Here is a 27,753-nt window from a genome sequence, read left to right as displayed (position 1 = left end):
TTGCCTGCCGTCCTTACCTTGGAGCAGCGTCCATCCACCAGCGTCACTCACTCCGGGTCCGCCGTGCGCCCTGAGCTCCCGGAGCCCTGGTGCTCCATCTGAGAGCAGCCCGCTGGTCCTCTGCCTCCTGCCACCCCCCCTCCCCCTGCAAATCCAAACTCAGTTCGCCAGTCGGCAGGATGAAGAAAAGATAAAAGATGAGAGAGGGATGAGGCGCAGAAGTTTCAATAAACGGGGAAAGTAAAGTTAAACAGGACCGGGTGGCTCCCCGTGCTTCTGCGTCCCCTCAGCCCCTGGACGCGCTCTGCGGTGTCAGGTACCGGAGTTCAGGCGCACCGGGGAGACGGAGAGCTGCGTCAAGCCCGCCAGAGAAAGGCAGACCGGAGATACCAGGATTTTACCTTCACAATAAGACAGTATGGTCCCGGAAGCTCCCTGTACGAGATAGTCTTTATAAATATTAGCTAATTGTTTAATAAAATATCAGTTTAAAACACACTGACTGCTCCTCAACTTGTAACATTATCGTACATATGCTGGACTTAAGGTCCCACATGGACAAAAACTGTTGCCTTCTAGAGATTATGAGACAAAACATTTTACAATAAAAACTGTACTATAAACATATAATTGTCATATAGCACAGTGCATAACTGTAGGCTACTATATAACCTATTGCGCAGTAGCTACATAACTGATGGCTACTTATAGAAAAGTACATAACTGTAGGTTACTATATAACATGTTTGGGCAGCTTTCATTTTGACAGTAGCCTACAAATTATTTTAAAAAATCATAACTTAACATGTTTTTCTGAGTGAATAAAGCTGTATTTTACCTTGGGAAAATTTTGCCCCAAACTAAACCGTTAAGATCCCTCTGTTTCCTCGGCAACCAGATGACTAACTAGGCTATAAATGCCAAAGTGAACAAGTAGGCGCCACTTGACTTTGACACTTAGCTTAGCTATAAGGGAAACACACAAAACTGACAGCATTTACTATCACCAACCAACTATTTGTTAGGTACATTCTCTAATTTCATTAAGTTTGTTTACTTTTCATTAAATTAGTTATTCTGAGTAAATAAAACCGTATTTCACCTTGGAAAAACGTTTGCCTCAAACTAAACCGTTAAGAGCTCTCTGTTTCCTTGGCAACCAGGTGGCTAGCTAGGCTATAAATGCAAAAGTGAACAGGTAAGCGCTACTTGTCTTTCACACTTACCTATAAGAGGAAGACACAAAACAGACAACATTTACCATTACCGACCAACTATTTGTTAGGTAATTTCTCTAATTTCACTCAGTTCATTCACTAAGTTACTCTGCTATTTAACTGCTGGTCATTTATAACTACCGGCTAGCATTATTGCTTCCATCGTGGTGAGTGTTTTTTTTCCATTAAAAAATCTTGATATTGTGGCACTCTATGTTCGCCAATAACCGTTTTATTTTTGAAAGCTTTGACTGGAGACCTTCTTAATGCTGTGTAACTTGACAGTGATGGAACGAGCATGTGACTGGTCCCCTCTCCTCCGCCTCACAGTGCACCCCATCCCAATATCCCTCCTTCTCTGCCTGGAGTTATCTGACCAGCCAGCGACCCCGGCGGATAGGGTGTGTGTGTGTGTGTGTGTGTGTGTGTGTGTGTGTGTGTGTGTGTGTGTGTGTGTGTGTATGAGAGAGAGAGGGAAAGGGTGGGCAGGGGATGCTGTCATAGATGATGCTCCACAGTCACACTCAGCAAGGGTGTCGATTCACTAAACCCAAAGGTGTGGCTGAGCTCCAACACAATACCTTGAAATCAGCTTATGCTATGTTAGGTTTCAGGGAACAAGGAATTACTGACATTATATTTAGTCCATAGCACAGTGGCTCAATGGTAAAAAGAAATAGCCTGTAACAATGTAACAATACACAATTACAAGTAAAAGCTCTGCAATCAATTCATGTTTTTTTCTTAAGTAAAAAATTGTTTTTGGCCAAATGTACTTCCATTTCAAAAGTTAACCTCTGCAGAGTGGCCCCTGTCAGAATGTTTTGTCATGATCATAGGCTTATTATTACTGATGCAAGCATTCACATGTTTTCAGTATTTTTAATTAGAGATGCAACAATAAGTTGATTAATCAATTAGTTGCCGTGTATCAAATTAATTATCAACTACTCTGATAATCAATTGTTTTGAGTCATTTTTTAAGAAAAAAAAGTAAAAATTCTCTGATTACAGCTTCTCAAATGTGAATAATTTCTGGTTTATTTAGTCTTCTATGAAGACCTTTGGGGACGTCACCTTGTGCTTTGGGAAACAATGATCAACATTTTTCACCATTTTCTGACATTATATAGGCCAACTAACTAATCGATTAATTGAGAAAATAATCAACAGATTAATCGATAAACAAAATAATCGTTAGTTGTAGCCATATTTTTTATGTTAGTCGAGGTGGTGGACTTATTTACCAGACTTTAATTTCTACTGACTTATTGAGTAGTTTAATCTACAACACTGGATAACATTTTATTAGCTGAGGATTCAGGGTCAAAATTTTAACCTGAAAAGTGAATTAAAAGGATTAAAAGTGTAATTTTTCTCTCTGAAATGTAGAGGAGTAGACATATACAGTTACTGAAAATGGAATATTTAAGCAGGCTATACAAATTTGTACTTATGTATAGCTTACTTGAGTAATAAATTATGTATAGCTTACTTGAGTAATAAATTGTCTAACATGTTTCTTATGAACTTTTATCAGAGAAAATACTTGTATATTTTACAGGAGCTGCGGTGATATCCAAGGGCAGAGAGTCAAAAAGGCAGAAAAGATATCCTCAGACATGAAATAGTGCTGACACTCAACTACTGTTCATTTTTCTTGGGGCCTCATGCAACTCCCTGATGGCCCCGCTGGTGGTCCCTGGATCCCACTTTGGGAAATAATATTAGACTTGCAGTATCGTGTAGGTCTAATCAAACAGCTTACAGTGAGTACTAGTCTTAAATGCTCTCCTGCTTATTTTTTAAATATCTACACATGGCCTCCAAATTTGATGTTTACACTCCATTAGACAGAAAACAAGAGTCCCACAGTAGAGGCTCTGTGAGGCTGTAATGCTCATTAAACACAGGAAAACAGAGTTGCTAAATGGATTAAAAATAGACAGGCAATTTTGCTATTCTTAGATGCTACTAGCAGAGCAAAAGATTCAAATGTTGGCCTACGTATGATACCAGAGGAAAAAAAAAACATGTACATGAGGGTATCTCAGTCTCAGCTTGTGAGGCTCAGCTCTACATTGTCAAGGCACCTGAACATGAGGAGGATTTTAGTGGCTGCATGATTTCATGTTAAGTCAACTTGAGCGCAGAATTTGCACTTATCTTGAGGATGTATGACTTTAAATGAGTAGAGACATGAAGAAAAAGGAGAAACTAGAGAACAAGACTGGGAGTCTCTGTGAGGCAGTATTTGAGCTAAATGTTCACATCATCATGCTAACACACTCACATGATAATGCTAGCATGTTGATGCTTAGCAGGTGTAATGTTTACCATGTTGACAGTGTTGATTTGTGTGTTAGCATGCATTTACCATCGTAATAAACACAAAATACAGCTGAGGTTGCAGGAATGTCAATGGTTTTGCAGGTATTTAGTCGTAAACAAAAGTTTTGGACAATGATACATTTTGACCAGATGATGGTGCTAGATGAAAACTCAGGAGATCAAAGTTATTATAATTTATCCTCTCAGGACCAAGAATGTGTGAACCAACTTTCACAGGAATCCATCCAGTAGTTGTCCAGATATTTCATTAAAGAAGTATAAAGTCAACCTGCTGGTGCCGCTATAGAAACATCAAGGAATCACTGTTCACAAAGTCATTAGAGTATATTGCGAATATTGATGAATGTCCGTACAAAATTTTGTGCCAATCCACCACATATCACAGCATAAGTGGAAACTTTGACCTGCTGGTGGCACTAGAGATAAATTCAGAGGATCACTGAAGTCGTTAAAATAAATCCTCTACGGATCCCGTGTAAATTTCATGGTAATCCATCAAATAGTTGTCAAGATTTTTCAGTCTGAACCACAAATGTCAACCTCTGGTGGCGCTAGAGGAACTATCAGGGGTTCACCAAAGTCAGTGAACATCATCCTCTGGGGACCATGAATGTCTGTACAAAATTTCATAGAAATCCATCCAATAGTTGTCCAGATATTTAAGTGGCGCAACAGAACGACTGTCAGACCAAAATAGCATGGCTAAAAATAAGAAAGAGGAACAGAGTTCTTGGTGAGTTTAGAGATGTTGTTATTTATCACGTTAACATGCTCACAGTTAGCATGTAATCTTATTTAGAATATTTGCTTATTAGAATGCGAACATCATCAAATATTACTTTTATCATGTCATGTTAACTTGCTAACATTCAGCATGTTAGCACACCATACTGAGGTCTAGCATGTTAGAATGTTATGTTACCATTAATCTCAAAGTACAACTGATTTTGATGGAAATTTGGTCATTGGTTATAGAGATTAGGACCTTAGGACGGGTGAAAAATGAAAAGGAAACTTGAATAAATTAGTGGAGAAACATGACAAAAAGGATTCGTCCATACAGGGCATGAGGGGTCACTGAATGGTTTAATGACCAACATGATAGAAAGCACACCCCACCACTCTCATTTAAACACCAAATGAGGGAATCTTTTGTAATAATGGTGTTCATCCCTCCAGTTACAGACACTTGGAAAATCTATTTCAAGGAGCACTGAAGCTGTTCTGGAGACTTGTGGTGGACCAACACCTTATTAAGACACTATGATGTTGGGTTTTTTTTAAATTTGTCACCCAACTGTATGTTGTCATGGACTAAATGGAAATTGTGGCCTGTTGGTGGCACAAGATGAAAAGTCAGGGGATCCCCAAAGTCAATTGGATTGATCCTCAGGGCACAATCATTTCCCCGCACCAAATTGTTGAGATATTTCACCCTGGATGTTGGACTGACAAACTAACAGACCAGCACACAGACCGTTTCACCGTTAGTGTGGCTAAAAACTGAGATGAGTTTTTCACTCAGAGTAGGGAAACACCGTGCAATACCCAATCAACACCCACAGCAGACAGACTGCTCGCAGCCATCATAATGACTCTAACAGCAGCAGCATACATCAAACATTTAGTGTATCTCAACAACAGAGTTTAAGAATCTAGGACACATTGAACCACACAAAGGCTCACACAGACCTCTTGAACTAATATCTTACTCTCCCTGGGAGGAGAAGCGATGGGCATTGTTGTAAGCCTCTTTGTATGTGTGTGTTTGCGTGTGTGTTGGTAGTAATCAGTTGTTGTAGGTTCTCCCTGGCTGTGTATGTCCACTCCCATTCCCATTTGTTTTCCCTCTCCTTCCAGCTCGTCTCATCCTTCTCACACTTACTGTCTCGTGTAACTCATGCAAGACTCTTTCTGCTCCACAGAATCATTTCATGCATTTTTTACTCCAGCTCTGTCAGTGTGGTGTGTTCAAATGCTGGTTTACATTAGTCACTGAAATGCACACACACACATACACACACACACAAAAATACATTCCCTCTGTTATCAGTTGAGGATGAGTATCTAGGCCAAACATTATTATCAGTGAGTGGTAGGCGCCCCATGGGTGTGTTTCCATGATGACCGTTACATAACATAATATATGGGGAAGTGTTTTATTCCATGCCATTGTCAGCAATACGCACACACACACTGTGGGAATTCGATTACAGATCAATAATCTTGATCGGTCGTTGAAATTGCCATGACAACCACCTGAGGGCACATCCTGATACAGAGCATGAACACACACACACACACACACATACTGTACATGCACACACGTGTGCAGGAACACAGGAGCAGTGTGACACTGAGCCTGCCTATTTTACTTGACCTGGTTACAGTAGTAGTGCATGAAGAGGTGACGGAGTGTGAGCACACACGCACACGCACGCACACACATACACACACACACACACACACACATACACACACACCGTGGTCAGAGGTGTCAGTGTCAACGTCTTAAAGCATCAGTTTTCAGAGTAGGGCGACAAAGAAGACAACAGTAATTATGTGTCTCTGTTGACAGTAAATTTGTTTCTTCTGCCCTTCAGTCTTTGCCTTATTGTTTACTTACACTGTTGTAGGCATTTATGGAAACTCGTTAGATTAAAGCCTGCAAGTCACATTGTTTGTATATACACTACGTATCAATAAAATACTCATAAGATTTATTTAAATGAGGATGATATGGAATAAGAGAGCAATAAATTTGCAAGACCTAGAAATAAATTAAGTACTTTTTTAAAGTATCTCATTAGAGAAGATGTTAAAGAGTGGTACAAAAGTGTTTCATAGTAACAAATTACAGGTTACATACAAGAGACCAACATGAAGTGTAGGTAAAACAGGGAGACAGTACTGATATACTTTTATGTATGACGGACTCAAAAAGTAGTTATAGTATAAATAAATTAGAAAAATTACAGTATAATCATTAGTTTGACTATATTCATGGTGTGATATAGTAAATGGGTGAAAACTACATGATACTTGGGCTAGAAAAATCTGCAAGAAGCATATTCTAAGAAACATTAATGAAATAGGTATTTTTTTAGCCACGTTAGTGTCACTTTTGTCCAGACTGAAATATCCCAACAACTAAGGGACTGCCATGAAATTCATGGCCCCCAGAGGGTGAATCCTATTAGTGATGTCTTAACTTTTCCTCTAGCGCCATCATCAGGTCAAAATCTTAATTTGTCCATATCAGGTTTCTGACCAAATATCCATGGTAAACACTGTACCCGCTGCTAATCACCAGCATGTTAGCTTTGTCATTGTGAGCATATTAAAATGCAAATATTAGCATAAAGTGCTGATGTGCCTTAGTACAGCCTCACTGGGCCACTTCCATGTCTGTAGACTCATAATATTGTTATACAGGGAATACCATTTAGGTTTTTGACTATATTTCATTGATACATTCCTGTGATGTATGTGTTAAATCCTGTTCTGCAAACCAAATTTCCTTCAGGATAATACCTTATAGACCCATATTTATATTCTATACTGTACTATGATACTGTTAGTCCAGGAGAAAAGAGTCCGTGTTGAATTGTTGAATTCTTGTTGTTGGTCCACCTAGCATAAACTAATGTAGTCTAATGCAACAACCCTGCAAAAATCCTACCTGAATTAAGGTTTTCATAGATAGGTGTTGATTCAACGTTATGGTCATTTTGGAGACTGTAGTTTTGTGGTGCTGCACAACTGTATAGTAAACTGTCTCACTCATGAAAACAGGGTGCATGTCTTGTTGCCCAGTAACAATATCAACCTGCCTTGTTATTACTGAATCGGTACTCTGTAATTTAAAAAAATATTTGTAACCCTCTTATTCCCTGACCTCCTGTCCTCTCCTACATGTGTCCTTACACCTTGTAAGTGTTTTATTGATTCTCTGTATGCACAAAATATTTACACTGTAATTTGTGGTCTGTAATCTAAAGTATGGCTGCAACTAATGATTATTTTCATTATCGTTTAATCTGTCCTTCATCCTGACAGTCAACAACCCAAAGATATTCAGAGTACTGTCATAGAGGAGTAAAGAAACCAGAAAATATTCACATTTAAGAAGCTTGAGTCAGAGAATTTGGATTTTCTGCTTCATCACTTGATTATCAAAATAGTTGGTGATTGATTTGATTGTTGTCAACTAATTGATTAATCAACTAATCATTGCAGCTCTAATTGAAAATACTGCAAATATGTGAAATATGACATTTTAAAAAAGCAGTTGCTTTCAGAATCACAAATCAAAGATGTAAGCAACTTTTTCAGCAGCATAATAAACATCTCAACCTCAGATGTTTTGCTGTATTTTAGACAAACAACTGAAGAGATTCACATGCAGCAACATTACTGACTTCTCCTCTTTATTAGTTCTAGGAGTCAGACAATACATCCTCTTTCTCTCACCTTTTATCCTGCTCCGTGTATGCGAGCACAAATGCACACTGGTCCATACAAATGTGAAATCATGCGCACAAAGCCAGCTTCTCCCTTAGACATTACATTTATGACGAGAGGCATAAGAGAGAGTTAGGTTGCGAGCCAGTCAGAGGAGAGAAGCCGGAGAAGCATCTTTTCTGACAATCGGCAGAAATGAAGTTGCTTAGCAACCTTTGGCCTTGATGACAGGAAATGATGTCATGCTTGTAAGACAAAACACAAGCAGACACACAAATGCTCAAGCAGATAACAGGTGCACACATGCGCGCACACGTGTGGACCCGCAGACACACACACACACACACACACACACACACACACACACACACATTCAGAGTAAACCTTGCAGGATGGCAGATGAGAGGAATAATGAGTTGTGATGATAATCTGGGGTTAAAACAATATATTAATCTTCTCTAATGGTCTCACTGATCTCTGAGTCCATTAAGGATGACCTTAAATATATATATATGCATGCACGTGGACGCACGCACACACACACACACACACACACACAATGTATGGACTAAGCTGTCAAGCTGTGAGTGTGCTTTTATGTACTGCTGTACTGTTATACATCTGCTGCTCTCTTGTTTCTCAGTGTTCCCTCAACCCGTCTGTGAACCCATCTCCTGCCTTCAGTCTGTTTTCTGTGTGATCCACCAGTCACGCCATCGCACTGACAAGGTACACACACTTACCACACACACACACACACACACACGCACACACACACACACTAACACAATGAAGCTTATTACTGTGTACTCTGGGAGAGAGAGAGAGAGGTAGTGACATGTGGGGTTATATTTTAGAGATGAGGCATATGAGAGAAATTTTTTTATTGTTAATCGGCTTCCCCCTCACGTTATAAGTTGTAGGAGTTACAGCTCCACACAGTGTTCACTTTGTCTCACTGCACTTGTCTCCCTCTGGGACGTTTTATTTTAATTATTCATGTTTGTAAAGGAATGAGCTGCCAAAGACTCTGGAACTCACCATTGTGTCTGAAGAACTGCTTTCGAGGACGTACTCCATCCTCTCTGAAAAATCTAGTTATTTCCAAATATATCTGACACTCAATGTGCTGCAGTACATCTTATTTTGTCACCCGTACTGTATGTGTGGTATGTGTTGTTTGTCTTCCTGTAACAAATATCTGTGGTACATATTTCAGTACTAAAAACAGAAGCACATAATTAAATATTCAAAAAGGTCTAGTCATCATGTCCATGTTGCTGTCGTTGCATGGAAGATCATCATTCACATTAAAAGCAAGTTAATACAGAATAACACATAAAAATCAGTTTTATTGATACATTTTTTTGTATTAGCTTTAAAGTAGGTTTTTATAATTTTGGCTGAAATAATTTTGATTATAAAGTTAATGCTTGTAAGTTGATATTACTTAAATATCATCGATATTAATATAATTTTGGTTGAAAGGTCATCAGCCTACCGCTCTACTCAGCTATAATGAACAAAAATCTACTTTCATCTCAAAATGAAGATGTAGATCATTAAAAGAGGATAAATTATCATGCAAAAGAGGAAGGAGGGAAAAAAAGGAAAAAAGCTGCAACTATAGTAAATTTTAATTACACAGTGTTAGATGGTGGGATCACAGAGGAACAGAATGAGCCCTGGAAAGCACAGGAAACTAATGTGTGGTCATGTCATTTTTTATTTATACAGCCCAATATCACACAAATCACACACACCACAAATTTGCCAAAGGGGGCTTTACAGTCTTAAAGCATACGACATCCTCTATCCTAAGACCCTGGATCTATGTAAGTAAAAACTCAGGAAGAGCAACAGAGGAGGACGGATTCCTCTTCCAGGACAGACAGACGTGCAACAGATGTTCAGAGTACAGATAGACCAAGATAACAAACTTACAGTATGGAAAAAGGACAATTAAAATTATAGATCGATATATATATATAGCTACAAAGAATGTGATCCACACACAACTGACAGCTAAACTGATTCAAGTCTCCACTAGAAACATGACTATTTTAATTTGAAGAATATAAAACTGCAATATACACAAGGAATATGAATACAGAGTAGTCAGCTGTCTCTGGATGAGCACTCAAAATCATTTTATGGTGCTTGTTTTACACTTTCAGATAAGATCAATGAGGGCACTCGTAAAAAAATATGCTGAAATCGAGAGAGTGCATCAAGAATAAAACATTATCACTTATATATTTAAGCATATTCTCTTTCCTAGTAATACTATTGTAACCTTAGTTACTGTACAAATTACTTTGTGGTTTATTTATAACGACCTTACTCATTTATGTTGTTTAATAAATCTGGATTAGACTGTGGTAAAATACAGTATTTTGGCAGAAATTATTCCACTATATTATTTTGGACTGTTGCAGTTATCTTTAATACTCCAGATATTTTAAGTTAATTTCATAATCACTGACAGCACTATAACTACTGTATTATATTATATAACATTTGAGCTGCTGATGCCCACTGATGAGTGTTGAACAGTGACAGGTTGAAATCGCATCGAGAGGCTGATGTGATGTTTAAAAATGGGATTTTACAGTGTGTTGACATCAACGAAAGATTATTGGAAGATAAACTGTTTGCTTTTTACAACAAATCCAGAGCAAAGGTACTAGACGTCAGAATTACATTTGAATTTTAACAGATTTTTAAAAATATTTCCTTCTATATCAGTGTGATCATTTTCACTGTTCCTCATAGCCTAATGTTTGGGCTTCATATGAATCGCTTATACTTTCTGGTCTGTATAAAATGTTGTAATTATAAAAACCTGAAATACTTCAACGTTGCACTTAAATGTCCAAATGTTTCCACTTTGCCAATTTTGCACAACACAGTACATTTAACCTTCATATGTGTAGTAATTATACACTAGTAACTCAGTGATTGATAAAATACAACTCAGACATTTTCATGAGGTCAAAACATTTTAATTAAAAAAAAAGGAACAACTCATTTGTAAGAACACCAGTCCTCCCATTTGTCTCATTTCTGTCACATTTCACTTTCACTCTGACACACACACACACACACACATTCACTCACACACACACACAACGTGATAGACAACCACTGCACCTTGGGAACAAAAACATGCAGACTGATTTGTCATTATTAATAAACACATCCTAGATAATACAATCCAGTGTAGCATGAATGCATAAACGTCTGCTTTAACGTCAAAGACCATTACTGTTAATTTTGCAAGTTTTAGCCGATTAATCACAAATAAATTACTGCTGATAATCTCCAAATAATTCCATAATATTTCAGGAAAGTACAAGATTTCCATCATGTTAAACTTGAAAAATGGACTTGTAGTGACTTAATCTCTGTGTAGACAGGTCATCCCATCTGAGAGCATTTGTCACCTTCATTTAAAAGTCACATGACGTTTTTCCCAGTGTCTATGTTTGCTTAAATGTTTTCCAAACAAGCTGAGTTTTTAAGTCTTTACATGAAATAGTAACACAACTTAAACCAAAAACTTAAAAAATAATAACTGTACTGACATATCCTGAAACCAATATCTGCCTGAAGATGAGATTATCAAGGTGGAAAATGGTTAGCAGTAATGGAAAGTACACACAATCTGTAGTTAATGTGCTAAAACATGCAAAACCGCTCGTAAGATCCTTCAAAAAGAGCTTACAATGGCCCTCACAGCAATGAAGGTTATTCCGTATTTAAGCCTTGAACAGCACACAGGGATGTGAGCAAAACAAACTGAGGAAAAATTATGTGGAGGAACAGTTCATCTCTATTTACAATGAATCAGAGGCAAAGAAACAGTAATTTCTCCTCTACAAAGAAGCAATCACATCCCTGAGTACAGTGTTTGTTATTCCTATCCGTTTAGATTCACTGCTGTGTGATCAGTTATTATCATCAAGTCCTTTCTGGCTGATGACAACAGTGCAGTACAACAGCACTCCCTCTGTTTTTCTGACCCAGAGTCACCGAAGACGTTCATAAGAACATTAAAGAGACCTCAGCAGCGCTCATAATGCTGCGATTCAGGCACAACAAAAGTACCGTGTAGGTTTGGAAAGCTGCAGTAACAGTAAGTGTTAGAATAACAGCCAGACAGACGGCCCTCCACCAGTGTCCTGCAAGGTCATAGACAGCTAAAGACCTATTCTGTCTATTCCCTGGCACAGAGAGGGGCTTGCAAATGTTAGCAGATTTATCATTTTCTCCTTATTAATACACAAGGTTACAGATTTCAGCCAGCAGGCTTAGTTTAGCCCCTGTTAGCAAGGTGCGCCCTCCTCTGCTTTCTCTTCCTTTTCCTCTCCATCTTTGTCCTTGTTCTTTTTGTGTTTCTTCTTCTTGTGTTTGTGCTTGTGCTCCTTGGGTTCTCCCTCTTTCTCCTGGCTGTTGTGCTTCTTGTGCTTTTTGTGTTTTTTGTGTTTCTTGTGTTTCTTCTTCTTCTTGTCCGCTGTGGTGGTGGAGGTGGTTGCCGAGTCGCTGTGGTTGCTAGGGGAGGGGCTGTGGGATTGTTGGCCGATGGACGGGCTGGGGCTGCCGCTCCTCCCTCTCTCCGTGTCCGAGCCTTCTCCTTCGCTGTAGTCCGGGACGAAGGCGGCCTCGTCGGTCTCACGACCCAGGTCAGAGCACAAACGCTGTCTCCTGGGCTCTGGGCCACGGCTCTCCTCTCGTCCTCCTCCTCCGCCGCCTCTGCCTTCTGCTGCTCTCTCCTCCTTCCCAGGCATTCCTCTTCCCTCCTCTCTTCCTCCTCCCCCTCTTCCTTCCTCTCTTGCTCCAGCTCTCCCTTCTTCTCGGACGCCTCTCCCCTCTTCCCTCACGATTTTAGTTTTGGTTGGTTTGTCAGAATTTGCCTGCGCTGCCCTGCCACCTTTACCTTCCTCCCTTGGCGCTCTCCCTTTCTTCTCCTCCCTCACTACTCCTCTCCTCTCCTCCCTTGCAGCATCCCGGCCCTCGCTCCTGACAGGTTTAGGTGCTTCAGTCTGCCCCTCTCTGCCTCGGCCCCTCTGCGGCAACGGTGAGGGCTCCTTAGGTGCGCTTAGACCGTTTTCCTGCCCCTCTTCATCATCTTCTCTCTCCCACTTGGAGCGAGGGGGAGCTTGAATGAGCGGCTCCTCCCTGGCAGGGCTGGGTGCTGGGCTGATGCTGGGGCTGCGGCTGCGGCCACGGCTGTTCACAGGGCTAGGCAGAGGCTGCTCTGTAGGTTTGGAGGATGCACTCCTCTGGTCTTTTTCTGAGTCCTGTTTCGTCTCTTGACTTGACCTACTGTTTAGAAAAAACAAACAAACAAAAAATGCATATTGAAAATTATTTATGAAAATGCCTGATCATGTCCAATCAATCTTCCTAATACAATATAAGACCTGTGCTTGGTTACAGATACCAAAAACATTCTCGTATTAGACTTAGTCAGCCCAAAAAGTGTTTTGTCAGCCCAGTTGAACCTAAAGGAGTTTCTAATGGCTTGTGAAACATATTTTGCTGCCACAGAGGAAATCAATTTCTGATGAGTTAAAAAGAGTCGAAAAGCATCTCCTTTGTTGCAGAAACGGATCAGAGAGCTCAAAAAGACTTTCAGAAAAACTGAAAAATGCTTATTGTCGGGGGAAATCCTTCCAACGGCTTCAAAAGAGCCTGACTGGAGAGTATATGACTGATGACAGATTAATGGAATGAGCTGTAACTAAAAATCATACATGATCAAGTGAGACGAATGTAAGATTCATGCATTTGAAGTATTTTATGTTTCACTTTTACAAGAGAAAGGGCTGCAAGGTGAAGACTTCTTTTCTCCTTCGACTGAGTGCGGCTGTATACTCCATCAGACATGCTTATCGAACGGTGGAAAAGCCAATTAAACCCCCTCCTTTGGCTTTGCACAGCCATTTCTGTAACTTTCCGAAACAGACAAGCCAACATTTACACCCACTTCACTATACTAAAACACACTAATGGTATTTTAGTATAGTACAGAATATCTATTTAGGCCAATTATGTATTATCCTGAAGGACATCTGGTGTGCAGCCAGGGATTTAACAAATACATCACAGGAACGCATCAGTGACAACAAACAACACAGTCAGAAACATAAAAGCAACACACAATATAACAATAATAAGAGTCTACAGCGATTAAAGTGGCTCTGTGATGCTGTATTTAGGCACATCAGTGCTTTGAGCTAAATACAAACATCAGCATGCTAATATGACCAATGAGCAATGACCAGGCCATGTTTACTGTGTACACCTTAGTTTAGCATGTTAGCATGCTAACAACAGCTAATTCACAGTAAACAAACCACAGCTGAGGCTGATGGGAATGTCAACAGTTTTTCAAGTATTTAGTCATAAACCTGATGAATTTTTAACCTGATGATGGTGCTAGATGAAAAATCAAGGCATCACCAAAGTTAATAAAAATCATCCTGAAGGGTACATGAATGTTTGAACCAAATTTAACTGCAATCCATTTAATAGTTGTTGAGGCATTTCACTCAATAACACAAATGTCAACCTCATGGTGACTCAAGAGGAAACGCAAATGAGCCACTAAAGTCATCAAGATACATTTGTAACCATGAATGTCTGTCTCTAAAAAAACATGACAATCCATCAAATAGGTGTTGATATATTTCAGTCTGGACTAAAGTGGTGCACCGACCAACCAACTGATCCATGCCTCCAACACATATTAGGAATATAAAATAAAATCCTTGCTCTACAAAATGTACTCACCTGCTGGAGCTCCCACTGTGGCTTGTCAGAGCCTTTCGACTGATCCTGGGTTTGCTCTTCACAGAAGACACCTCAGCATCTTTCACTGCTGAAAAGGAGGGGGAAGGAGAAGAGAAACTCAGGTTTAATCTATGCCTAATTACACCGCACAAGACAAAATCAAAGTTATCATCTCTTCACATGGGTGCACACAGTCAGTGATTCAAATTACCTTCTCTGTGAGCAGCAGCTGGTTTCTCTCCTGAGGGGACACTCCTCTCTGTTCTGTCCTTGGACACACTCCTGGGAAATAAAAGAGAAAATAATTACATGCTTTAACAACTGTATTTACAGATAAAAGCACTATATCATGCTTTCTTTTGATCATACTATGCATAACAAGCAGCGAGTAAATAAATTTAACAGACCTGTCAGATTTAGCGGCTCTTTCTGACCCCTCTCCTCTCTTAGAGGATACGCTTGGTTTCTCCTCAGGGTCTACTACTTTCTTGGTGCTGGCTGATTTTTCTGCGATGGTCAGTTTATCCAGAGAGACCGACCTCCCGCCTCCACTTCTACCACTGGAGTTCTTTCGTTCCGTCCTCCCTGACCTCTCTCCTTCGGCTTCTCTCTCCACTGTAACCGATGCCTTCTGTGAGCCTGACGCCGAGGCTCTGTCCCTCTCTCTTTCAGACCCCAGACCTCTGTCTCTGTCTCTGTCTCGGTCCCTTTCCCTTTCCCTTTCCCTGTCAAGTCCTGAAGCTCTCTCCCGCTCTCTGTCCAGTCCCGAGCTTCTGTCCGACACTCTGTCCGAGCCCAGCAGTCTCTCCCCAGCGCTCCCTGGTCTCTCTCTGGAGACTCCTCTCTCGCCAGAGGTTGACCTCTCTTTTCTTCCTGCACCTTCTGCTGCGCTGCTCGGTCGGTCTCCTTCTGGGATGTTGGCGGCAGTTGATCGGTCTGAGGTAGAGCTCGTCTTCTCGGGGCCTGAGGATGATCTGTCTGAGGGTGCCGTCTCTGTGCTGCCTTTTCTCCCCAGCTCTCTGTTCAACTTGATCCTCCTCTGAGTCTGACTCAGTGGCTTCACCTGGATGTGGACAAAGGATATGCGAAACATTAAAAAAGGGTTGAATCACAAAGAGTAGTCGATTAACCGATTAGCAAATTTATTTATTTAGATTAAAAAAAAAAAATATCGGCAGGTTCCAGCTATTCAAAGATAAGAATTTGTTGCTTCACTCTCTGCTTTTATATGATTGAAACTTGAATATCATTGGGTTAGGATTAAGACGAAGATTGGTTTTGAACTGTAAAGATATCAAAATGGCATGAAAAAAAAATTTAAAAAAATAATCGCATCACAAATTTTCTGGTATGAATTGATACACCATGTCACATGACCCACCTGAAGGTCCATGAGAGGCCTGATGGATCCTCGATCTGTGTCTCCTCGGCCCATCTCACGGCTCCCCGGTAAGGGAAGAAGACCGGGCCTGTCAGAGGGGTGTGGGAGTCTCTGGAGCGGAGGCTGATGAGAGATGTGTGAGTGCGAGAGGACGTCACCTCCGCCCCCCGGCCCGTCTATTCTCCTCAGCTTTCCAGGTGGAGGCCCGAGTAAGGAGCGACTCTCTTCTCCCATCCTTCTCCGACTGTCTCCTGGGGAGGGAGGGAGGTGGAGGAGTGGGTGATGGGGGAGGGGAAGGAGACCACCGCTCTGAGGAAGATCTCTTCTACCTCGTATGTCGTGGCTGGATCGAGGGCCGTCGTGGAGAGAGGGATGAGGTAGAGGTAGGTTCTGGGAGGACAGTGGAGGGGTCTTAGGCCGGGCAGGTCTCGCTGCGGAGCTTTTACTCTTTTCCTTTTTAGGGGTAGTTGAGTTGGGGGCATCTTCTGGTTTGGCTTTGGTGGTCTTTAATGGTTTTGCGACAGAGGAGGACGAGGATGAGGAGTCTTTCTTTTTGGTCACCACTCCCTCTCCTGTCTTCTTCTTCACCTTGTCACTCTTGACCTTCACACCTTCTGTTTTTACTTTAGCTTTTACCTTCTGACCCTTGTCCTTCTTGGTCTTGTCAGACTGAGTCTTCGATGTTGACTTGGCAGGTGGTTTAACAGGTGCAGCGGTGCTTTTAGAGGCTGGAGCCTTAGTGGTTGCAGTGCCAACTGGAGGCTTTGAGGAGATGGGAGGCGTTTTAGTAAGTGAAGGGATTTCGTCCATTGGTTCGTCTCTGACGGGTGTAGCATCGCCTCTGTCCACTGACTGGTGTGATGGCTCAGGCTCTTCTCCGGTCTTCTTCTTTTTCACTTTCTTTGTCTTTAGGACTTTAGTGCTGGACTTGGTTCCTGATGAGGAAGATGATGGAGGATGGTGAGGTGGAGCGCCTCTCTCTTCTCTCCCTCTCCTCCCTCGCCCCTGGGGGGAGTAATCTCTGGATAAGGGGGACATTCTGTCTCTCTCTCTGTCTCTGCTGCCACGACCTCTGTGATGCAGCGGCGGATGTTGGTTGTCGTAGTCTTTGTAGTACTTGTTGTACCAGTCTCTGTACTCCTTCTCCCACTGTCGATAGCTATCTCTATCCCAGCGCTCATGGCCTCCAGGGCTCGGACCCTTTAGTTCATATGGTACTACATCTCGAGGAGGTGGCTTTCGTCCACCGGGGCTGCGGCTCCGGTAGCCGCCTGGGGAGCGAGACCGTGACCTAGACCTGTAGGGTCCTGCTGCTTCCGCTCCCTCCCAGCCTCCTCCCCGGAAGGACGGAGGAGACCGTGGTGAGCCAGAGCGCCGATACCCATAAGACCTGGAACGTGAGCGGGACCTCGTTCGTGAGCGTCCATAACTGCGTCCATTGCGTCGAGAATAAGGAGAACGGGGATAAGACCGGCCATGAGAGCGTGAACGGGATCTGCTGGGGGAATAAGAGTAAGACCGGGATCTTGATCTGGATCTAGATCTTGATCTGGATCTAGATCGAGTGTAAGGAGAGCGGCTGAATGGAGAGCGGCTGTATGACCGGGACCTAGAGATGGAAATGGTTGAGAAGACACGGGAAGAAAGAAGGCAGATTATGTAAAAAAAACTGCAAATGGCATGAAGGATTATGTGTTTGTAATCCATGTAAAAACTAAAACCCTTTAAATGACGTTACCTGGAATAAGACGGTCTTCGCCTCTTTGGTGCATTTCTGTACTTCATAAGCTCTTTGTGGAAGTCTTTAGTAAATTCATCCAGTTTAGATGTAACTCTGCGTATAAAAAGATAAAAAACAATGAAACCTTTAAACTAATCCAGTGTCAAACTTCAATAGTTTTGATGTTAAGTATATTCTATCTGTATAAATGCCACATAATCAGTCAGTAGCTGTTTGAAGACCCGAAATGGAAAAGAAATGACTCACTTGTCCTGACGGTGGTGCCGCTGCCTGTAGAAATCTTCTTTTGAGAGAGGGGGCTGAGTGAGGGAGGGTGGAAGAGGGAGGAGAGGGGGCTGTGCACCAGGGGCAACCCAGGGAGGGTTGAGTCCTGGTGGTCCAGGGGCATAGACAGGCTGGGGCTGGTAACTGATAGGAGGAGGCACAAGGCCGGGGCCAGTGGCGTACGGAGGGGGGTAGGGCTGTGGTGGCGGCGGGTACATGGACGGTGCTGGATAGACTGGGGGAGCAGCTACAGGAGGCGGAGCTGTCTGGAGGTGAGCGGAGGGGTGCTCTCCTCTACTTCTGTAGGGCCTGACACACGGAGTAACAAAGAGAACGATAAAAAGATTAGTGAGATTGATACATTAAGAGTTCGTATTGTAATATATCAGACAATCCCACAGATAGGTCTTACCTGTCCCAGTGTCTGCTGCCGCCTCCTCTGTGAGAGTGGTGAGGCCGTGACTGGTGACCTAATAGACCACAGACAGCTGGTTAGTTACTGAATGCATTTCCGTCAAGCTCTCTTAATCTCCTGAAATGGCTTGAAGTTAACCTCTTACCTGATGGATGAGGTGGCCTTGGAGGTGGCGGGTGGCCAATAACAGTTAAATGGTAGCCCTGAGGGAGAAATCACAGTGAGAAAAATGTAAGAGTTACAGTTTCTCTTGATCAGGGATGGCAAGTATGGGCTGAGGATAACACATCTAACAGCGTAGGGGAAAATTGTGTCTGCCATTTTATAATTGCCAACATGCATTATTTAACTTGGCTCCTACCTATAATCCCAAATTGGATTAAACACGGGTCTGCACCTGCACAGCTTTGGTATACAAGGCCTAACCAACATTACTGATAACTACATGATTACTGAAGTGAACATTTAGATTCATTAATACTCAAAATAGTAGGTATGGGTGGAAACGAGAAGCTCTTTCAGTTCAACAGTCTTAATCAGGTCAAGTTGTTGCATTTGATTGGCATAAATTGACTAATGAAATAAATTACAGCGTTATCAAGTTGAATCTCTTGTCGTAGCAACCGCTGTTACAAGTGAGAAACAACAATCTTGATAAAGTGCAAGTAGAGCAAGATCAAAGTTTGGAGCAACTGCTGAAATGATATCAAACCAGTGCAATATTATTCAGGCTCATCAAGGCGAACTCACCTGGGATCCACTTTCAGATGGTCCACGATCAGACGGACCAGATGAGTCTGGTTTCACAGTAGGCTCCGGGTCGGTCTCACTAACACACAAACAAACAGACACATATTGTTACCAGTAAAAATTCCTCTTGACTGGGAGATTCTATTCATTTTCAACCAAACATCTGTTCTGGAGTGTGTGGATTTATTTTGGTGTATATTGTAAAGTACACGGATGGAAATTTGCACCGGCCAAATGTCAGTAAATTTGCTCAACCTACCAGCCACGGAGGCCGACATGCTGTAAGATTACGAGTCGACAGTGAGTCTCTGCTGCAGTTCATATCATTTAGTTTTAGCTTGTGTGTGACTGTGATGTTACTGTCTGTGCTGCTGTGTGCGCCACGTGAACCATCGTTTGGCCATGTGCTGCACATGTGTGTACATTTGACCAGCTAAAAATCTGATATATGACACTGACCAGAGCCAGTACATCTCTACATCTTCTAACTTCCAACACTGGTAAATACTCACCCTGGAGGAGGTGGTTCACCCTGGCTGGTCGAGTGCATAGGAGAATGGTGGTCGACGACGGGTGCGGGAGCTGGTGAAGCATCTCGTTCTTCAACAGTAGCAGCGTGCGGAGGAGTAGGAGCAGCAGTGGTAGTAGCAGGTGGTGCAGGGGTCGGGGGCTGTACTTGAGGAGCGGTGGTGGGTACGCTTGTAGAGGGAGGGTGAGAGATATTAGCCATCAGCGGGTCCTGCTGTCTGGAGTGCAGAGGCCTGACCAACAGAGGGCGCGGTGGAGGCGGGGCTGTATGTTGGACCTGCTTCCTCACATGTTTGGTGTATCCCGTCTCGTTCTTAAAATTGTTCACAGCCTGCATGATGACAAATGACAAATCATTTAAAATAACATAATAAACCTCTTGTGAATTGCTGTATTTATCTAATCTCATGTATAATGAACCAAACAATGCAAAACATCAAAGTGTAAGAATTTGAGTGGGTTACCTGTCGAAGGAACTTATTGGCTATGAGATTATCAGGTGAAACATCCGACTGTTTGCATGTATAGCAGACGTGCTCCTCTGAGTCCAGCAAGGCCGTCCTGATACCTGAAAACAAATAAGTCCTTAAATTAGCTGAATGCTCACACTGAAAACTTGTTCATCTTTATACTGTTAATATTGTGATAACTTGAAAAAAACCTCCCATCACCCTGCCTCATATACATCTTCCAAACTTTACATGTTGGAAGTGAAATCTTTCTGACACACTGGAATGTAAGCGCATATATTTTTTCCAATAAGCAAAAAATGAGTTTTCTACTTCAAATACAGCATTGCTTGGGGGCAGGGTACTGCTCTAATTAGGCCACATTTGTATAAATCTGCATTTGTATCATGTCCAGTGATTTCCTGAATGACAAAATGGAGCTCAGAATGATACACATGGGTGGCAGGAAAATGTATTTGTTATCCGTTTTATGGCGACCAAGACACCAGATTTTTTATCGTTATCACACTATATGATTATAACAACTCACAATCATCGCAGTAACTGTTTCCACAGCAGGGTATAACTACAGCGTCGGTCATCAGGTCGTTGCAGATGGGACACAGGAGTTCATCAGGGATCGGGTCTGAATCATCCTCAGAGGACGACTGGTCATGAGGAACAAACGGAGGGCGCTCCTTCTTTCCTTGTGCGTATGCCTCCCTGTATTAACACAGATTTGTTTATTTTTTTGTTAATTCTAGAGGACTGTTTGTACCAAAACCAAAAAAAAACAGCAGTTATCGTAAGTGTTTGTGAATAGTTAACATTAAGTAGGACACAGATACAAACAGGGCTATGACAAATATGACACAAGTACACTAAACAGAGTGTATTTGTGGATGTCCTTGTTGACACGTACGCATCTATAGCAGGTATAGCATATTCTCCGGTGCTGGTTAACATGGCTCCCTTAGTGCCAGGCTCTGCTTTCACCATGAAGCTCTGAGGGATCCCTTTACTAGTCCTTACTGACTTAGGACCCTCCACACTCTTATCCTGGACCTAAGCAGAACAAAACAGAGTCATTATAATTATCATTCAAAAAGCACACATCATCATTACTTACACTGCAATGCAGTTAAAATTAACGCCACAGGCTACGAAAATCAAGTGATACATAATAATTACCATCAGCATGGGACACTGCCGAATGTAGTGACCGGCTTTTCCACAACGATAGCAGGTGTAGTGAGCAGGAGGAGGTCCAACTGCCTTTTTGGAGTAACTATGAAGAAAAGCTCAGTTTTTAAAACTACCTACAGCTGGAGAGTAATAATGTTTAGTTCACAGATATTTGTGTGTGTGTACTAACTGTATCGGGTCATATTCATGGTTCGACTGAGTCATCATGGCTTTAATCTTGTCTTCCTCTGATGCATTTGCGTCAACCAGGTTAGCAGTCTAAAGCACATAACGGAGAGATAAAAAAGAGGGATATTAACCTCACAAGAAGAAGAAAAGGAAAGTGTTTATCTGTTCAACTTGAGAAATACTATCTGGAAGTGTTAACCAGCATGTTCAGCAACAGTACCTTGGTCAGTTGGGCGAGTGACATAGAAGGAGAAGAATCAGTCTGCAGGAGAATCAGAGTACAGATATTAAAAGTTTTAACATGATATCTTATAGACATACAGTGGAAGATAAGAGCCCAGATAGTTCCCCACCACATCTGTGTCCAGTGCCTTAAGAGTCTCCATCTAATCCTTCGCACCAAAAATTAAGTTCTCAAAGCGCACGAAATAACGCAGGTACACGGGAGTGAGCATTTAAGCCGAGACATGGATCACTAGGCTTGTGTGTGACGTTCATTCCTCTTCTGACAGCGGTGTGTCATAATCTCGAAAAAGTTAACGGACGTGAAAACCTCCTCTAGGGTTCTGTCTTTTCAGAGCTGTTTACATGGAAGAGATCTAAACTGTTTGCAGAGTAAATAGATTAAGAAATTACCCAAACGTTGGAATATAATTACACAAAAGCTGATGTTTAAAAGAAAGGAATAACAAATTAATGCCCAAGGGTTACTCGACTTTTTAAAAAAAATCTATCTGTCCTCAAGGTATTGTCTATTCCCTTGCCAGATGATATTAAGTATACAGCTAGTACACAACATGCAACTTTTGTGCATTTAGTTGAACTCATCCTGAAAAAATTTACAGTATAGACACATTTATGATTGTCACTGTATGAAAATCCTAGAGGAAGTCAACACTGCTGAACATTAAGTTGCAATTACTATCAATAATTAAAGCTGATGTTTACTCCAACGACTCTTCCATATAAACAAGTTGTATTCTACACCTTTAAGTTCTATCTGTAACATCCAAGAGCGTCTGCTTAAACACCTTCCTTGCTATTTGGGTCTGAATTTACACCACTGGAACATCCCTCTATGGAAATCCTACATCTTCTCCTGCTATTAAAAGGGAGAGGGGCCAATTTTCTCAAAGGAATACTTGACATTTAATTTTAGCATGCAGTTTCCCCTTCACCAGGCCACACTGATTGAAGTTTCTGCACCGACCTGTCAAAAGAAGTTGTCATGAGTGCTAGAAACTCTCATCAAAACCAGGCTACTAGTTGTAAACTAATGAGCTAGCTAGGAGTGGTGCCAATAAAAAATGCAAACACTGTAAAGTGTCAAACATGTAGGGCTGATACAACACAATGAAATGCCTAATGAAGAAAAAAAAAAGAAAGAAACTAACAAGAGTTGTCAAGAGTTCTTTCAAATTTTTCCCTAAAAACAGCCCCTACACCACTACAGGGTGAAAGCAAGTGGTGGGATGTCTCTAATGCAGGTCAGGAGTCAATGAACTATGAATAAAGTCTCATGCACAGACAAAAAAAAAGTAATTTTATAAGAGCAAAAAGGCTGTTCTGCCTGATTCTTGTGAAAAACTACTTTACATAAAATAAACAAGCGGGGCAGGGTGGGTTGTCCATCGTGATACGCAGGAAAGACTGGTTATTGCAGAATGCTGCGGAGGGAACACACAGGGATCTGGTGCAAGCGGTTCTGACACTGAACCACTGAACAACTTTATTGACAGGTTCTGCAGCTTACAGCTTACAGGACACACTACACCAGTATTACTTCTCACTGCAGCAACCATGGAAGGCCTCCAGAGATTGACAAGATATTTACTGATAATGTGTCATTGTACTTTGTGATCATGTCACAGCATTATACGTCAGCGGCCAAGTCTAGCTTCTTACTGACCCCCAAACCACAGTTTTAACAATACACTTTGAGCTGGTACCCTCTTCTTTTTAAAAACAGACACTTAGGACTCATTTAACTCAGCAGGATGAAATCTGTGAGCCTTCAAAGACTAAGGGTTATGTGCAGTCCATACTCAATGCAGAATTGACATCTTCATCAACATCTTCAAGATTAAAATTGTACAGGACAAAACAATTGACATTGGCAAATGTTACTGAACAACAGATTTGAGTATATTAAAGTTTAGCAGGGTAAGATTTAAAAATAAAAATCACTGACGAGCCTATTCCATTCACACAACTTTAGTCTGGTAATTGTAATCAAAGTTAATTACAATCAATCCCAGCCATACTTTACTTCATTGGGTTCTTAAACCATATAAAATATTTTCACAGAAAATAAAATGACAATGAATTATCAATACAAAAATAGCATATTTTCCTTTTACAACCCTTTTAAAAAATACATTTGCCTGACCTGAAGCAGGCTACAAAACCCATTTCATTATGAAATACAGTCATAACAGTTTAAATGATTTCTCAACCAGTTATAAAGTGGCAACAGTTCAACATTTGGTCAGTTCAGAGCATTAAAAAACAATGATGGCTAGTCTGTTGTTTCTCTTATCAACCTCATCTCACTCAGCCACAATTAAAACATTTAAATGAGCTAATATTAATAATGTATTAAAAACAGAAAACCAGGGTTTTGAAGAGAAACAACAAACTGCTTTAAACTGTGGTGACTCCAGGAAACCCTCTCAAAAAAGACATCAAATAACACAAATGTAGCCAACACACAGTGAACAGAAGATACACACGACTCGATCATTGTTGACAGAATGTTCTCGAGAAAGGTGACTAAAGCCAGAAAGAGGGGGAGAGAGAGAGAGGTGAGAGGAGGAGGAGAGAGTGTTGATTTTGGGTTTGTTTTACATACGGGTCTAGAAGATCCCACCACAGCTGTGTCAGAACGATCTCTGCAGAAACAAACACAGGACAGAAAGGAATTATCAGTTACTGATCGAACTCGACAGCCAAATTAACTCAATGTAGGATCAATTTTTCACCTATAGTTGTTTATAGAAAAATCTCTGATCTATATTTAAAAGAAAACTAGAAGAGATCTGGTGTAAACCTATTCATGGCTTTCACTTATAAGTTATTGTGCTGTTCACTCATGTTTCCAGTAATAAATTTTAAAATAATACATACACAATGAACGTCCTGCCAGCAGGTTTTACTCCACCAATCGGAGTGCGGCGGACGATCACGGACGAGTGTTTCGGGATGTGGGCTTCATCATCTGTGTATTCTACAAAACAGGAGACAAAGATCATTAGAAAACATAAAACATGACGCCTAAACAACACAACCAAAATTCAATCAACAAAAGAGGTAACATTTATGGGTCAAGATAACAAAACAGAGGTGTAAAGTATATCAGATGTGTATAAACAGTATCAAAAAGTCTAAAAATGCAAAAGTTACTCCCACATGAAGATGTAACATCTTTTTGTTAAGTAAGAAAAGAAACCTAATTCTCATAATTTATAACCATGCCTGTAAAAAAATCATAAATAAAAATATAGAGATGAAACAATTAGTCATTGAAATAATTTTTAAGAAAGATTTCAAACATGATTTGGATCATTTTGAGACATTTTGCTGCTTTTCTTCATCTTTAACTGTAGTTATTTGAATATATCTGAGTGTTGGCAAGGCAAAAAAACCCAAACAAACAAAAAACCTTAAGGCGTCAACAAGTGCTCTGGGAAATTTTAATGGGCATTCATCTCCATTTTAATGACCAAACTATTAACTGATCTATGTACAATTTGTTATAAATGGAAAAAAAGTCTAACTATGTAGTTGTTGTGATAGGAAGTCATAGGTAGATAGATAGGGAAAATATGACTTAGGAAATGTTTTGATGTTACTTTCTTCAACTGTATCACCATTTCCTTTATTTGTGTGGTGGTGACTGTGGTATAATACAAACATAGTTGTCTTGAAGCTGCTTAATCACATTTCCTACTCATTTTTGCTACAAACTTTTAGAGCTGCAAAAATTAGGCGATTGAGGGAAAATTAATCTTCAACAATTTTGATAATCAAATACTCTTTTGTCATATTTCAAGTAAATATACCAAACACCTGATGGTTCAAACTTCTCAAATGTGAGCAGTTGTTGCTTTTCTTGGTCTTAACTTGTTGTAATCTAGATATATTTTTTGTTTTGGACTGTCGATCAGACAAATCAAGATTTTTTTCAAGATATCACTTTGGGCTCTGTGAAATTGTGATGAGCAAGAAATGTCTTATCTCACTTGATAAAAAGAGAGTAATGAAGAAAACCACCATTAGTTGCAGCTCTACAAACCTTATTGTTGAGACAACTGACCCTATCCTATCACTGTAACTATTAAAAGAAAAATAATGTATGACATGTTAGTCACATATAAATGAGAGTGAGTCATGTGTCAGATGATAACTTACCTTCTCGAGTCTGCGCATTGGTGATCTGCAGGTCGCAGTCTGTGGCCTTGAGGCGCTCCCGGCCCATAATCTGCCTTTTAAGCTCACTGAGGGTGATATGCAGCCCATCGAAAGTTACTGTGTTGTAGTCCAGTTTGGAAGAAAACTTATAGTGAACACACGACATTTTTACAGGTCTAAGCACTTAAGTCAATCAAGCACAAGAAGAAAAAAAAACACAGGCCTGGTATGATAACAAAATAAAACAGCGTCAACACTGAACACAGGAGGCTAAATCTGGTGACTTTAATGAGTAAACCCTCTTTATATTTCGTTGAAAACACTGTGGACAAAGAAAGGACTAAGATAGGGAAGGGTTCAGCTCGCAGATGACGACAGAGTCCTTGTTTTTGCCAAAGAAAAATATCGAGGTGAGAGACCAGAGCGCCATTGATCGGCGCTGTGTGCCTCGTCAGTTCTTTAAAGTCCAATAAATCACAACAGGATGCCACCAAATCCAAGACAGTCCATGCAGCACCGTGTAAATCTGTCACATGGATGTAAATGAGGACAGGTCCGTCGTAAATTGTCCTTGGCGGAAAGCCCGGGCGGCCGCGCTGCAAGCCGCTAATGTCGCTAGCAGCGGGCCTGGGATTTCCTGAACATCAGTCCTAGGCAATGTTTTGCTTTTTTTGTTGTTTGGGGGGGTACAGTTCGTATTCTTCAAGACAAGACAAACAAAATCGAGCTCCACAAAAGAGTCCACAAAACTGCGTGAAAGCTTCCGCACCGAGTCCACCAGTTTCCTCTTTATCGTTGTTTAAGACCTCAAAGGAGATGATTGTGAAACCGCAATCTACCGTTTAACCGTTGAATTAGCTCGTTAGCTAATGCCAAGGCTAACATGCAAGCACCTCGAGATTAGCTAACGTCGCCTCGCCGCAGTTTAACGGAAACAAGAGCTAACAGCTAACGGGGATGCTAACCGTTGCTATGCTAACAATGTTGTTCAACGTAGCTGTCGAATAATCTAACTAAATCCACCAGTTACGCAGACAGGGCGTAGAGTTTCCTCTTCCGTCCACGGTTATTTTCCATCATGCGAAGAAAAGTTGTGTTATCCGGGTGTATTTTTCACAATTTAATTTAATCCATAAAATCCAGAATCGCAGGTCGAAGCTTCTTCTCTCCTCGCTGTTTCATCAAAATGGCGCATGACGGAACCGGAAGTATCCAGGGTTCTTCCAAAGAGTACAAGAAGCAAGAGAATTCCGTTCAATACAAAGAAGGGACTTTTTATTATGGGATTAAGTTTGTTCCACAAGCATAAATAGCATCAAAAATAAATAAATAAATTGAATGTTGAATACAAATAAATTGAAAGTGAACAATTTACCTTAAAGGAAAACTTACGACAAAACTTTTGTGGTCACTTTTTTCAGTTCCAGTTCAGAATTTTTCAGTTTCAGGTCTGATCATAGACTGTATATAAAGATATATATAGTCTATGGTTCTGACACAAAGGGCATGTTGGTAGGTGTTACAGGGCTGCGTCCCCATTAATCAATTACTTTTGAAGGGGCAGGTAGGTCAATGGTAAGTTTGTACTACTTGTTGCACTTCTAGACCAT

The 27,753-nt window shown here is 41.0% G+C and overlaps 2 protein-coding genes and 1 long non-coding RNA gene across 7 annotated transcripts in view; 1 reads left to right on the top strand and 2 right to left on the bottom strand.

The window, feature by feature from the left end:
• Window positions 1–1,482, bottom strand: part of LOC121908921 (voltage-dependent T-type calcium channel subunit alpha-1I-like) — a 42,260-nt gene extending 40,778 nt beyond the window's left edge. The window contains exons 1-2 of one of the 4 annotated variants that reach the window (XM_042429260.1): window positions 839–1,482; window positions 18–435 (exon numbers count right to left, since the gene is read on the bottom strand). The gene's annotated coding sequence lies outside the window, so the exon portion shown is untranslated. Of the gene's footprint in view, window positions 1–17 lie in introns of all 4 variants that reach the window. The other 3 variants (XM_042429268.1, XM_042429261.1, XM_042429276.1) reach the window with 3 other exon arrangements.
• LOC121908990 lies at window positions 1,161–8,758 on the top strand. The gene is made up of 3 exons (XR_006099342.1): window positions 1,161–1,198; window positions 1,548–1,618; window positions 8,677–8,758. It is a non-coding gene; the product is annotated as an uncharacterized LOC121908990 (long non-coding RNA).
• Window positions 8,759–11,087: 2,329 nt separating this feature from the next.
• Window positions 11,088–27,364, bottom strand: LOC121908947 (E3 ubiquitin-protein ligase RBBP6-like). 2 transcript variants are annotated; one of them, XM_042429286.1, is made up of 20 exons: window positions 26,144–27,364; window positions 24,860–24,959; window positions 24,585–24,624; window positions 21,954–21,995; window positions 21,735–21,823; window positions 21,551–21,647; window positions 21,282–21,424; window positions 20,910–21,082; window positions 20,375–20,478; window positions 19,895–20,241; window positions 19,383–19,461; window positions 18,778–18,835; window positions 18,630–18,687; window positions 18,200–18,526; window positions 17,951–18,046; window positions 16,213–17,821; window positions 15,239–15,894; window positions 15,043–15,113; window positions 14,832–14,919; window positions 11,088–13,361 (listed from the first exon to the last, which is right to left on the bottom strand). In XM_042429286.1, the coding sequence occupies exons 1-20, from the start codon at window positions 26,307–26,309 to the stop codon at window positions 12,362–12,364; spliced, it is 5,343 nt and encodes a 1,780-aa protein (XP_042285220.1). In that variant the 5' UTR covers window positions 26,310–27,364; the 3' UTR covers window positions 11,088–12,361. The 2 variants fall into 2 exon arrangements, with proteins under 2 accessions (XP_042285220.1, XP_042285225.1); XM_042429291.1 differs by having other exon boundaries at window positions 14,832–14,916.
• Between the last annotated feature and the right edge of the window lie 389 nt (window positions 27,365–27,753).

Source organism: Thunnus maccoyii, chromosome 2, assembly GCF_910596095.1.
Source record: "Thunnus maccoyii chromosome 2, fThuMac1.1, whole genome shotgun sequence".
Classification (NCBI taxonomy): Eukaryota; Metazoa; Chordata; class Actinopteri; order Scombriformes; family Scombridae; genus Thunnus; species Thunnus maccoyii.
This window is presented reverse-complemented; position numbering and strand designations above follow the sequence as displayed.